The 13064-nt window shown below is 48.3% G+C and overlaps 1 protein-coding gene across 1 annotated transcript; it reads left to right on the plus strand.

Moving 5' to 3' along the window:
• Positions 1-2931: 2931 nt before the first annotated feature.
• ywhag2 (3-monooxygenase/tryptophan 5-monooxygenase activation protein, gamma polypeptide 2) lies at positions 2932-7658 on the plus strand. Its single transcript, XM_030107638.1, has 2 exons — positions 2932-3140; positions 5700-7658. Exons 1-2 carry the CDS (start codon positions 3054-3056, stop codon positions 6354-6356), a joined length of 744 nt encoding a protein of 247 aa, XP_029963498.1. The 5' UTR covers positions 2932-3053; the 3' UTR covers positions 6357-7658.
• Positions 7659-13064: the final 5406 nt, after the last annotated feature.

The following is a 13064-nucleotide window of genomic DNA, read 5'->3' on the forward strand; positions in this document are numbered from 1 at the left end:
TTGTTTCAATCATCTCAAAACTGGGCCATGTTTCCTTTCTCCTGCAAATATAGTCTAAAGAGCTAAAAGCTTCTGGAGTGCCTGCAGGAAACCCACACACAAATGGAGAGAAGATGCAAACTCCACAGAGAGAGGTCCAGTCAGTACTTGAACTATGACCTTCTCTGTGCAGCTGGAGCCTTGCTAATTTAAAGGAATACTCCACCCAAAAAACGATTTGGCCTCATTTTCTACTCACCCTCATGCTGAGAAACACTCTGGAGCACTTTTTTGATGTTTCAAATGCAGTTGGAGATGTTTGGGGACTTTCGTAGTCAACAAACAGGGACCGACAGAGCCCGACAGAAAAAAAGGTCCATAAAATCCACAAAACGTGTCCATTTTCCTTCATACTGCTCGTCCGCTGTAATCCAAGTGTCCTGAGCGGGTAACGTCCACAATTAATTCTTAACGAGGTAATTTAGTATATTTTAAGAGCGTAAACAGTGCGCTCTCGTACAGCTCAGGTGCATGTCTGCGCGCTCACCCTGAACTACGGAAGCCGCGGCAGACCAAGCAACACGCTTGTGCCCTTTCAGCAGGACACCGAATTCAAAGCTTTAAAACAGTAGCCAATCACTTTTGTGATTTTCCACAGCTCGGTCACTCACAGCAGAATATAAACAGCGGAACTTCTTCTTCTACGCTTGCTATTTAGAAAAGTAGTCGCTGAAAGCGCGCAAGCGAGTTGCTTGGTCTGCCGCGGCTTCCGTAGTTCAGGGTGCGCGCGCAGACATGCAATGGAGCAGTATGAAAGCGCACTGTTTACGCTCTTAAAATATACTAAATTACCTCGTTAAGAATTAATTATGGACGTTACCCGCTCAGGACACTTGGATTACAGCGGACGAGCAGTATGAAGGAAAATGGGAACGTTTTGTGGATTTTATGGACCTTTTTTTCTGTTGGGCGCTGTCGGTCCCTGTTTGTTGACTACGAAAGTCCCTAAACATCTCCAACTGCATTTGAAACGTCAAAAAAGTGCTCCAGAGTGTTTCTCAGCATGAGGGTGAGTAGAAAATGAGGCCAAATCGTTTTTTGGGTGGAGTATCCCTTTAAGTAACTGGTGAAAATCATGCTTGGAGCTGCGCAGGTGACGGTTTGCACAGATAAAGTGGGAACTCCCAGCCTGACGATGGTTTTATGCACATTTTTCAAGATTTCTTTAAAAAGTTTTCTGCCTAGTCAAAAATGTGTCAGTTTTTTGGATCTCAAGGCCTTGATTGTATTTTGTGGTTGACATTTGCTCATTTATGGCACATTTACACTTCTGCTTCCACTTTGCTGACTCCCAAAGCAAAGGGAATTAAACAGCATGGCTGGTTTACATGTCTGCTGTTGTAGTTTGTCACTTCTACTGAACAAGTCCGTTAGACCTCTGCCATCCAAGCGCTTTTAATTTGAAAAGCTTAGCAAAAAAACTACAATTAATGCAGCTGATGATGAGTGCAGCGTTTGCATGTAACCTTCCGGTGTTGTTACGGTGAAGCTCAGATAAGACTGAGGCGGTATGAGGGGGGTGCCATATCAAAGTGTGCACCTGGCCCCTCAGAGGCTCCGACCGCCACTGGTTAGATGTCATTTTCCTGACATTAAATGTCAGCAAAAGAAGATGACTGTGGACTTCAGGAGACAGCGGACAGACCAGCATCGCCCCATCTATATCAACAACGCTGAGGAGGAGCAGGTCAGCAGCTTCAAATTCCTCGGCGTTCATATCAGGAGGACCGGTCCTGGACACGACACACAGACACTGTGGTAAAGAAAGCCTGACAGGCGATACACGAGCCTACCAGCATGGACTAAAAGACTGAAAGACCGCTGCTCCCCCCAAGCTGTCAGATTACTAAACTCCCAACAATACTCCAATAAACCAGGTTCACCACAACACCGCACCAAACCACCCGGCATTATATGCTTACTGTTGCACTATCTGAATGTATAATGTATGAACTACCTCGTTGTCAATGCTATTTATAACCTGTGCATTAACCTGTGCATTAAAAATCAAAATGGAATGTTCCTGAGGATGACAAAGGTAAAAACAACAACACTGTGGCAGCTGAAACTGAAGTCACGTCAGCTAGCAGCTTAGCACAGCCCGTCTCCTCAGAAGACAACAGCGGGAGCCATTTCTGCCCGCTGGGAAGAACAGGGTCCTCGGTGGCGGAGATATTGAGGAGCCCTTTGAACCAAACATAAAATTTCCTGGAAGAAGATTTGACTCGGAAAGTTTTGAGTGATCATTGTGTTGTTTTTTTTTATTTACATCTTCTGCACCAAGAACAGTGCTTAAAATGGCAGTGATTTACTGCTGTGAAAGTGTTTTTGTTCTCGTCTGTTCTTGTCGTATGGTGAATTGCTGCCGACCTCCTTATTATGGAGAAAAAATGTAAGAAAATGTGAATTTGTGAGAACTTCTTAATGTTTCTTTGTGTGTATCATATGGCTTCCAGCCAGTCGTCTGAGTGGCATCGCCACTGCAATGGCGTCACTCGTTAATTCGGTCAGTTTCCAGCCCGCTCTACTTAAAACACCTTCTCGCGCGCCTGCATTGCACTGTCGACCCTGTGTTGAACCACATATGACACATAAGTCTTGAATTCCCCCACTTCCCATTGGTTGATGAAGACATGGCTCTCACTCAGTGGGCCTCCTGCTCCAGCCATCTCCTGCTCCAGGACTCAGATTCCCATGAGGCCTTTGGTTCAGGCCCCCCTGCCTCCATATATGGAGTGTTACATCATCGTTTCAGATCCCACCTTTCTGAGTGATGACGCAGCCCTGGGAGGGGGGGAGGAAGAGGAGGAGGAGGAGGAAGAGGAGGAGGCAGGGAAGGGAGGGAGCGAGCAGAGAGGGTGTCCCGTCTGCGCGCAGCTCAGACAGACAGCAGGGAACAGCTGCGGCATTAGGTTCGCGCAGGATCTCGCTGCATTGCGATTGAACGCCTCGAATCGTTTCTCCACCGAAACCCGGAGTCGAGCCGCTCGAAGCAGCCCAGCATCACCTCCAACATGGTCGACCGCGAGCAGCTGGTGCAGAAAGCCAGGCTGGCTGAGCAGGCGGAGAGGTACGACGACATGGCAGCTGCCATGAAATCGGTAAGTCCATTTCAAGATAGACTCCTAATTATGAGCCGTGCGTGCGTGCGTGCGTGCGTGTGTGTGCGTGTGTGTGTGTGTGTGTGTATGTGCGTGTGTGTGTGTGTGTGTGTGTGTGTGTGTGTGTGTGTGTGTGTGTGTGTGTGTGTGTGTGTGTGTGTGTGTGTGTGTGTGTGTGTGTGTGTATGCGCGCACGTTGGTGCGTAAAAGCGCGCCCCGCAGGCTGTGGATCTGTCCTGGATGTCTCTTCCCCACATCCAGCCGCGTCTGTCCTGGACGCGCGGACGCCGCTCGGTGTCCTCGCGGTGCGATCGCCGGCCCGCCGCGCGGCCCGGAGCCGGTTTTTCTCCGGTCCGGCCCGGCCCGGACGGCCGCGCTGCTTTGGGCGGTGCCTCCTCTGTCGGCCGTGCGCTCAGAGAGGAGACGTTACAGTGAGACGCATGCAGGCCCCAGCAGCTCCACATCCCGCTAATGAGGCGCTGGAATTAAAGATGGGCTCAGCTCTGATGCTTTTGCTTCTTCTTCTCTTTTTTCTCTCCCCCCTCAACCCCACTTCCCCTCCCTCAATTATGCTGAATTTGCTGCTGGGAGCCATGTGAGGTTGCTGAGGAGAGAGAGAGAAAAAAGCCCCCCCCCCACCCCCCCACCCTCTTCCTCCTCTCTTTGTCACATAAATTAAAATTATAATCAGGAGCTGTTCATTCTGCCTCTGAGAGGCTGTGGGAGAGAAAAGCTCCACAGCAGGACTGCTCTTTCCTCCAAACAAACGTAGGAGGCAGCAGAATCTCTCTAGAATCTTCTCTGTCATATTGCGGCGAGTCGGTGCGATCAGGTTTGAGGACAGGCGTTGTTTTATCCCCTGCTCTTCGCCCGGATCCGCCCGGGCCCTCTGGCCTGTGCCGGCAGCGTCAGGGTGGCTGGAGCTGCAGTTTAAAGTCATTTTAGGTGAGCGGCCCTGACGAGGCGCTCGGATGAGAGGACGGACGACACCGCCAGCCCATCTCCTCCAAGCCTTCTCGGCTCTTATTGGACAGATCCTTTGTCCTCTCCTCCCTTTTTTTTTTTTTTTTTTCAGCCTTCCCTTCAGTGGAGCAGGAAGGGGTTAAACTGCTGAAACTGCTGTGTCACACAGGCTCAGTGGGACCAGAGCATCCTGGGAGTCCTCTCTCTGAGCCTGCGTACGTCTCAGGCGCCCGGATCAAAATCATTCCTCTCAAAGACGAGGAACATTTTGTCTTCTGTTGCTCGGGAGAGATGTGTGGAGGCTCACCACCCCCCCCCCCCCACCCCTCCTCCTCCCCCCCGGTGGATCGTTTGTCATCAGGGGTTTCTGGTTGCAGGAGGTGGGATGATGTGCGAGCAGGCCGGGATTCCTTTCCCTTTAAACAATCTGCCGTGTCAGTGCGGTCCAAACTGGGCCCTGTTGCAGGGGTGTGCGCACTCTCACTCTCTGATCAAAGGGAATCCCTCGCCAATGCAGCCAGAAGTGACGAGCCAGTGTGTTCCTCCAGAAAAAGACACTAAAAAAAAATAAATAAAATGGAACGTCTCTACATTACTAGAAGCAGTGAGAATGAGTCGATTTCACATATTCAGGAATTGATCCTGAACTGTCCCTGAAAGCAGCTGATTGGTAACTGCTGTCATGTTTTATAAATATCACTTCGAAAGTCCTAAAATTTATCTTGCGCATGTCAGAAGTGCTGCTGCGGTTCAGCAGTAATCCTTATATTTAGAGCCGTGACCTAATTGTTTCCCTCCAAACGCACAGCGGTTGAGTCATTAGATCAGTGGGAATCTGGGTAGTCGGACTGTAAATGTCAGGCGCTGGGAGTGCGCTCGCCGTGCGGGACCGGCGCACCCAAGGCCTCCCGCTCTACGCGGTCGAGCCCGCGCCATCTTTGTGCTCTTCAGAGTGCACTGAGGAGGAAGTCGGACTGAAACGTTTGAGCTGAAGGGTTCTCCAGAGCTCCGGCCCAGCGGTCCGGTCCCGGACAGACCCACCCTAAAGTTGGCGGCGTGGCTGGGAGTGACGTCACGGCGTGGCGTTTCGGACAGGTAAAAAGGTCAGCCTCGGCCGGAGAGAAGGTCACTGGGACACGTGAACCGCCTGTGCAGCGACGGTTTTCACTTACAGTGCAGCTGCCCCCCCCCCACCCCGAGTGCTCGTGGGAACATTTCTGCACCCCCCCCCCCCCACCCCCCCGGAGCCAGCTATCCTGAATATCCTGTCTTCCTCACTGGCGAGCGCCGTCCACGTGGCAGCTGGAGATTACTGCTGCGCTGAGTGAATGGATTGCCATGGAAACTGTGAATTGCACATGACAAGTGAAATGTTGCTCATCTCTGCGCCGATCGTCCGGAGGATTTCATGTGTTTAGTGATAATCAGAGCGGCACTCTTCATTGGCTCAACCCACCGTCTTTTTATGAATTACTACTTTGGATTTAGGTGGTTTAGAAAATGGCTTCAAAGCAAAGAAGCAGAAAATCCGTTTCGTGAAACGATTGAAGTTTTCTTGCGATTTGTGATTGAGCGTGCGTCTTCTCCTGCTTCCAGGTAACGGAGCTGAACGAGGCTCTGTCCAATGAGGAGCGGAACCTCCTGTCCGTGGCCTATAAGAACGTGGTGGGCGCCCGCCGCTCCTCCTGGAGGGTGATCTCCAGCATCGAGCAGAAGACCTCCGCCGACGGCAACGAGAAGAAGATCGAGATGGTGAGGGCCTACCGGGAGAAGATCGAGAAGGAGCTGGAGGCCGTGTGCCAGGACGTGCTCAACCTGCTGGACAACTTCCTGATCAAGAACTGCAGCGAGACGCAGCACGAGAGCAAGGTCTTCTACCTGAAGATGAAGGGCGACTACTACCGGTACCTGGCCGAGGTGGCCACGGGCGAGAAGAGGGCCACGGTGGTGGAGTCGTCGGAGAAGGCCTACAACGAGGCCCATGAGATCAGCAAGGAGCACATGCAGCCCACCCACCCCATCCGCCTGGGCCTGGCCCTCAACTACTCTGTGTTTTACTACGAGATCCAGAACGCGCCGGAGCAGGCCTGCCACCTGGCCAAGACCGCCTTCGACGACGCCATCGCCGAGCTCGACACCCTCAACGAGGACTCCTACAAAGACTCCACGCTCATCATGCAGCTGCTCCGAGACAACTTGACACTGTGGACAAGTGACCAGCAGGACGACGAGGGCGGGGAGGGCAACAATTAAAGAGAAAACCACACCTCGATTTCAAAAAAATACGAAGGGCCGGTGGACTTTGGCAGCCGCTTTTGCCGATGATGCTACCGCAGCAGCAGTTCTTTATTTTTCCATGTGTTAAAAGAAAAGAATCAAAAGAGAGGTGAGAGTGGAGGTTAAATCTTAGTTTAAATATATATAGAAATATATATACCGTTGGAAGGGGCCTCCGTCTTCTTGATTTTCTCTTTGACATTTGCCAAAACCGCTGATCAGTCAGTCAGTCAGCCTGAAGTGGTTGTTGTTGGATTGAAATGGCAGCCTCACACTGGCATCGGAACTGATCTTGTTCTGTCAAGATAAGCTGCTTAGTTAGGTTTTTTGCGTGATAGAGATGCATTTGAGTCACTTGAGAGAGAAAATGCTTGAATGGGAATGCCTCACCAAACTAGTTTGCATTGGTTCCAGTCGTGGTCCGTCTCGGAGCGAAGGGCCCTGAACGCCACTGCTGAGAAACTCACACTAACAAAAGAAGCAAAAACAAGAGCAAAATCACAACTAGTATCCAAAAAACAGAACCCCGTTATTTAGAGTTAAAACAAGGAGTGGAAAACCTAAATTGACCCCCCCTGAAGTGTATTTGGCACCTTGCAGATTAGCCCGTTAGTCCCTGGAACCATCGATTCTTTTGGAGGTGAAGATTATTAAAGGCAGAGACTTAATGATATTAAACAAAAAAAAAATACAATAAAATAAAATAAAAAAAAAGACAAAATAAAATAAAAGCAGCTTCAGAGTTTGTGGTTTACTTCTGTGTTTGTTTTATTAAATGCACTTGCCTACTATACTGTTTCTTCAGTGTAAGATGATGACGACAATAATATCGATTATTCAATATTGTGCATGCTGGTGATGTATTTATATACAGTAGCTTGACTTTATTAACTTATACTGTGGGTGTTAAGTATTCATATGATTGAGAAAAACAGGCTTTGTCTGATGTTGATTTCTAAGTTCTAATTTATTTTTGTTTTGTTATGGTTTTTTGATTTGCTATACCAAAATGGTGATCGTAAAAATTGACCTGTAATGGGCGTTGCTATAGTGACATGCAATATGTGTATTTAATTTGTTAATGAAAGACGTTAAAAAAAAGGAAGATAAAAACCCACCAGTGATCACTTAATCTTATCATCTGGTGTTTGTCACATTGAAGTATGATTCTGATATATTTTGTTCTTTGAACAGTATTTAAGTACTTTTTTCTGTCATGCTATCCAGTTTTAATAATGGTGAAGTTTCCAGGCTCAATGTTTCTGTTATGAATTCACAGACATGGACCATATTTTATTTCTGACAGTATACATTTATTTTCTTTGTTTTTATACCTTCTAGCTGTTTCTGAGTGACAAAATATCTTGAATGTGAGTCATTATGTAGCAGTTGCACAAGAAACCGAAATAATAGCTATGATAATAAAAAAGAATATGACTAAATTATACATGCACCATTTCCGTGGTGGTCTAGTGTATTGTTGTATCGTCACCCATAAGTAAATTTTTGTTTTTTTTTTAAGGAATTCATTTCATTGAAAAGAGGAAAAAACACACGCAGTCATGTTTACGCTGAGTACAGGACGTGCTTTTCTGTTGTGCCTGTTTCATTTCAGTTCTAGTGAACCTTGAGGAGAAGGAAGGTCGATCTGCCAGTATTTTAAGTTCATGCAAGCATGTGTGCTCGTGTGTGTGTCTGCTGTCTGCAACGATCGGTGCACAAAGCTACAGTAAGAGGGAGATTCGCACGTTTTCACCACAGACTTCACACACCGAGAAGCTGCTGAGCGGATTTATCGCCATAACGCTGCTAGTACTATAGACCATTAATATATTCATTCAGATGGCAGTTTATTTTGTTGTTTTTTTTTTGTTTTTTTTTCACTTGATGGCTTTCAGAGAGAAACCAGAAGCCTTAAGGTCAGTCACACAGCCTTGTTCACGTCAGCCTCCATCGGCTCACAGCTGCTTTCTTTTATTTTTATTGTCCTGTAAAGTTGGACGGCTCCAGATGTAGAACCGCTCGCTGCTCACTCAGGATGAGACGCAGTCGGACTGCTGTTCCACGTTCACTCATTGCCAAGGAAACATACGTTGTGTTCCGTTTGAATTATTTGTGGTTTTTTTTTTTTTTCCTTTCTCTGTTGTGGTTTGTGCTTTTTAAGTTTTCATTATTATTATTATCTTTTTTTTTTGAACATTGTTCTTTGTTTCTGTGACATGAAAACATGCAAATACAAGACCTGAGGCGGAGAAAAAAGAGGAATTGAACCACCGATCTGGTTGAGGAGCTGCGACTGGGATTCAAACTGTATGCTCAGGAATTTTTTTGGTTGCCATCTGTTGTCCATTAAAGCTATTTGTTTATCGGTATTTTTCTATATTTTCCTTTCTGTCTGTATCTCCTCGCCAGACACGCCGCCGCTCCCACTCTGGGAGTCAGTGTGACCTCATGTAACCCCTGGTGGGGGAACATAGCTGGAGTGTGTGTGTGTGAGTTGTTTGCATCCATATCTGGGTGTATGGTCCTGCATGTTGAGAGTGTGTGTTTGTGTGTGTGTGTGTGTGAGTGGGATGGAGTGTGGATGAGCTGCAGTGCAGAAGCCTCTGAACAGGCTGGCTGAGCTGATCATTAGGTGAATCAGGCTGCAGAGGCAGCGCTGCAGCAGCACGTCCAGCCTCTGCTGATGGGTAGCGTCTTCTTTAGGTCACGCAGACGCTCCCGCTCGCTGCCATTTCCAGCAAACGTGCATATCTGCGCGCTTGGCGCCGTGACGGGTGAGCTGAGGCGGCGAGCCGCCGGATCGCCCGCCCTCACACTGCAGCCTCCTGCTGCAGCCTGCTGCACTGAACCTTTCATGAGATGAAATTCTGAGCGTTGAAAGGCCGTCTCCGCCAGCCAATGGCGGACAGGCTCGCAGCGCGCAGCCACCAATCCCGCTCCTGTTGCTAGGGCTATAATAAGTATCCCGCTCTCCGCCGGCTGCTCGCTGCACTGCTCACACACCTATTGCATCCTGTGGAAAGAAAAAAAGGGAAAACGTGAACGCTCCAGCACACAGGAGGCATTAGGATTCAGCTCCAACCGATCCTCGTTTTAATGCACCGCTACACTTTCAGAGACACTGGAGTTATGCTCACTGGCGAACGCTGCTCATCTCCTCCATCTGGGAACACACCGGGGCCTCCGGACGCACCTGGCCGTCGGTCTGCCGAGATTCACACATCTGATGTGGAATTACATGTAATTCATACCATTTACATTAAATACAGTTGCATTGTTTCATCAATCCAAGACTCCGTCGTGGAGGTTACATCTGCAGCTGAACTATCCACACAGAAAGATCACAGTCTGTGATCCACTTGATCACTGAAGTTCCAGTGATCCCAGAGGCCGGGATGACATGGCAAGTTGTCGCTGTGCCGACTGGATTCCTCATTAGCGCCACTCTGTAAAAGAAAGACAAGATAAAGGAAGCAAGGTGCAAGTCATCGATTTCAGATTAAAAATAAACTGTTTAAGGCAGGTGTGTGTTGGAGACGACACACACTGGTTATTTTAGTCCTCTCTGAACCGCTCCAGCTCGTTTAGGGACAGGTAGGTGTGTGTGTGTGTGTGTGTGTGTGTGTGTGTGTACCTTTTCTTTAGAGGAGAAACAGATGGAATATCTGATTTCAGTTTCATTTTCACAGTGCTTCATGTGAACGCATTTCTGTTGTAGAGAAAATTCCATCCATCATCCATCATCCATCCATCCATCCATCATCCATCCATCCATCCATCCATCATCCATCCATCCATCATCCATCCATCCATCCATCCATCCATCCATCCATCATCCATCCATCCATCCATCCATCCATCCATCATCCATCCATCCATCTATCCATCCATCCATCCATCCATCCATCCATCCATCCATCCATCATCCATCCATCCATCCATCCATCCATCCATCTTTCCATCCATCCATCCATCCATCCATCTTCCATCCATCCATCCCATCCATCCATCCATCCATCCATCCATCCATCCATCCATCATCCATCCATCCACACGGCCACTGGAGACAGGCTGACATCCATCACACGGCAAACACACACTCACACACACACACGGATGTAATTTCTCTCGACCCTCGGTACGTTTTACACCATGGGATCAGATGCAGCCATCACTAAGTCATAACTCCGCCATCTTTTGATCTGCGTTGTTCTACAGGTTCATCTCTCTCCTTTGTCTTCATTCATCTGCAAAACAAGTGGAAAATGGATTTTATCTCAACTTCATTGTTTGACTCTTCACTAAGGGAGAACATTATAAAGAAAATCAAACAATAAAACTAAACAGTGACATGGCCGATGACCATGTTCTTTGCAGCTTTGGCCGGAATGTCTCTTCATATTCATTCAGATTAGATTGGATGGATGGATGGATGGATGGATGGATGGATGGATGTATGACTGTGAAGCCACTTCAGGGATAAAGCAGCTGATCCATCAGTGCCGTCTCACTAAAACACTGCCATCCCAGTAAATAAATTACAAACTGGAAGTTGTGATGTCAGATTGAACTGTCTGGGACTGTCTTGGCTGCATCAAGCAAAGCAAACGCCACTAAAGCAGCGCCAGTCAATCTGAACCACACCAGCAGCTCACCCTGATCAGCATGTCTGGTTTTCTCTGCGATAGTGAGTTATCTCGACATCTAAGGTGCAGAATGTCGAGTAAGATTCTCTCGAAAGGTGACATTTTTTGTTGTTTTTTTGCAGACACTCTCCAGTCTTTTCATTTCCTGTCATTGCAATAGTATAATATAGTATTGTAGTAAGCACACAGCCAACCAGACTTTTACATTAAAGCAGGCGCCTGCCTCTCTTGTCTTGCACTGCAGCTGGATTTGCTTCAGGTTTTAAAGATGTTTCAGTTCTCAAACATTAGGATTCATTATGAACACACAGGGAATCCCCCTGAGGCGTGTGCTGGATGGCGTCTCGGAGTGTGTCTGCAGATCTTTGTGGAACGTTAGCCAGTGGAGCTAAAAGCCAAAGTCCCGGACCATCTAACCTGGACTCTCTGGATGCTTCAAACGCAGTGAACTCTTCCCACAGCGAACGCTCCTGGAGCGATGTCGCCTTTGATGCTACTCAAAGGGAAAATAAAGCCTTTTTTCTAATGACACGCCTCCATTAGTGTTTCCCTTTAATGTGGAGCCGCTCTCGGGTTTTGTCACATCAGCGGGTCAGGGCCGTCTGTCAGGAGGTCATGTGAAGGTCCATGCAGGCCATTGATTTCCTATAACTCCACAGGGACTGCAGCCCTGCTCTCCCTCTGCACAGCCCGGCTGCCTCACGTTATTCGCCGTCGGGCCAAACCGCCGGGCCGTCCCGGGTCGTTCCGAGTCGTCCCGGGCCATTCCGGGTCGTTCCGGGTCGTTCGGGGTCGTTCCGGGCCAAACGGGGCAGCTCTGAGGAAACGGGCTGGAGTCGACTCAGGAGTAATTAAGACTGGAGAGCAGGCAGCCGAGTCCTGGAATTAATCACCGTTCTCTGGCACCGACCGCAGAACACCATGAGAGCGTGTTTCTGAGCATCACACATACACACACACACACACACACACACACACACACACACACACACGTTGGATTTTGAAAAGTTTATGATCCCACTCAACGTGATTCGCACCTCAAAGATGCAAGAGGAGATAATAGCAGTACAGTTCCAGAAATATCAGCCCATTAGAGGTGGGGAAGGAGGGGGGGACGGGGGACTGAGAACAGAGACAGATCTATAAATAGGCCTCCCTGCAGCCTGTGAGGAGACAGTGAGGAGACCAGAGACATCGATGTGACAGCCTCTCCACTATGGAGGCCATCTGCTCCATATAGATGCTGGGAGTTCACATCTCTCCTTAAAAAAGGCCGATTCATCACTTCTCGCCTCCGCCGGGCTCACACAGCGTCCGATCACACGGACGATGAACACCATCGACCTGCGTATCGACAGGGCTGAGGACGTTTCTTCCACCGTGTTGTCTTCCTGCAGCGTTAAGTTGTGAACGCCGCAGACTCTTTCAGGGCACAAAGACAGCTGTTATGCATGACTGCTGCAAAATGAATTATTCAGGCTAACATTTAGACTTTGTATTATTTATCAGAAAGTGCCACAATGTTCAGCTTAAAGTTTTAAGAGGCTATTTTGGGGCGCCGCTCGTCCCAATCTCGCCGTTCCAGCCGACACTGCGCCCTCTTCATGCAGTTTGATTGCTGTTGTTGTTCGATGAGCTGAGGTGAAACTGCGAGTCCTAGAAGCTCCGCCCCTTAAATCACACCACACACTCTCTTCAGTATGCACAATCTGGACCTGGAGCTTGAAATCTAGACGTCAACAGTCTCCTGGACTGCATGTCGGGGATTTGTAATGAATAAAACAATATTAGTTTTGTTGATGCTATTTTCACATCAGTGGATGATGACAGTGTCGCTGCCCAGGTGTGGTTTTATCCATGTTTCTACGGATATAATTCTTTCAAACTGAGAGCTCAGACTGTCCTGTTTACATGCATATAGAGATCAGATTGTTCATAAGCACCAAGACCATCTTCCCATTCAGGATCAATCCCACAATGCTTTGCACCGTCACCTTGGCTGGTTGTGACATGCACATGCTCTCACATCCAGATG

Source organism: Salarias fasciatus, chromosome 14 (assembly GCF_902148845.1).
Source record: "Salarias fasciatus chromosome 14, fSalaFa1.1, whole genome shotgun sequence".
Taxonomy (NCBI): domain Eukaryota; kingdom Metazoa; phylum Chordata; class Actinopteri; order Blenniiformes; family Blenniidae; genus Salarias; species Salarias fasciatus.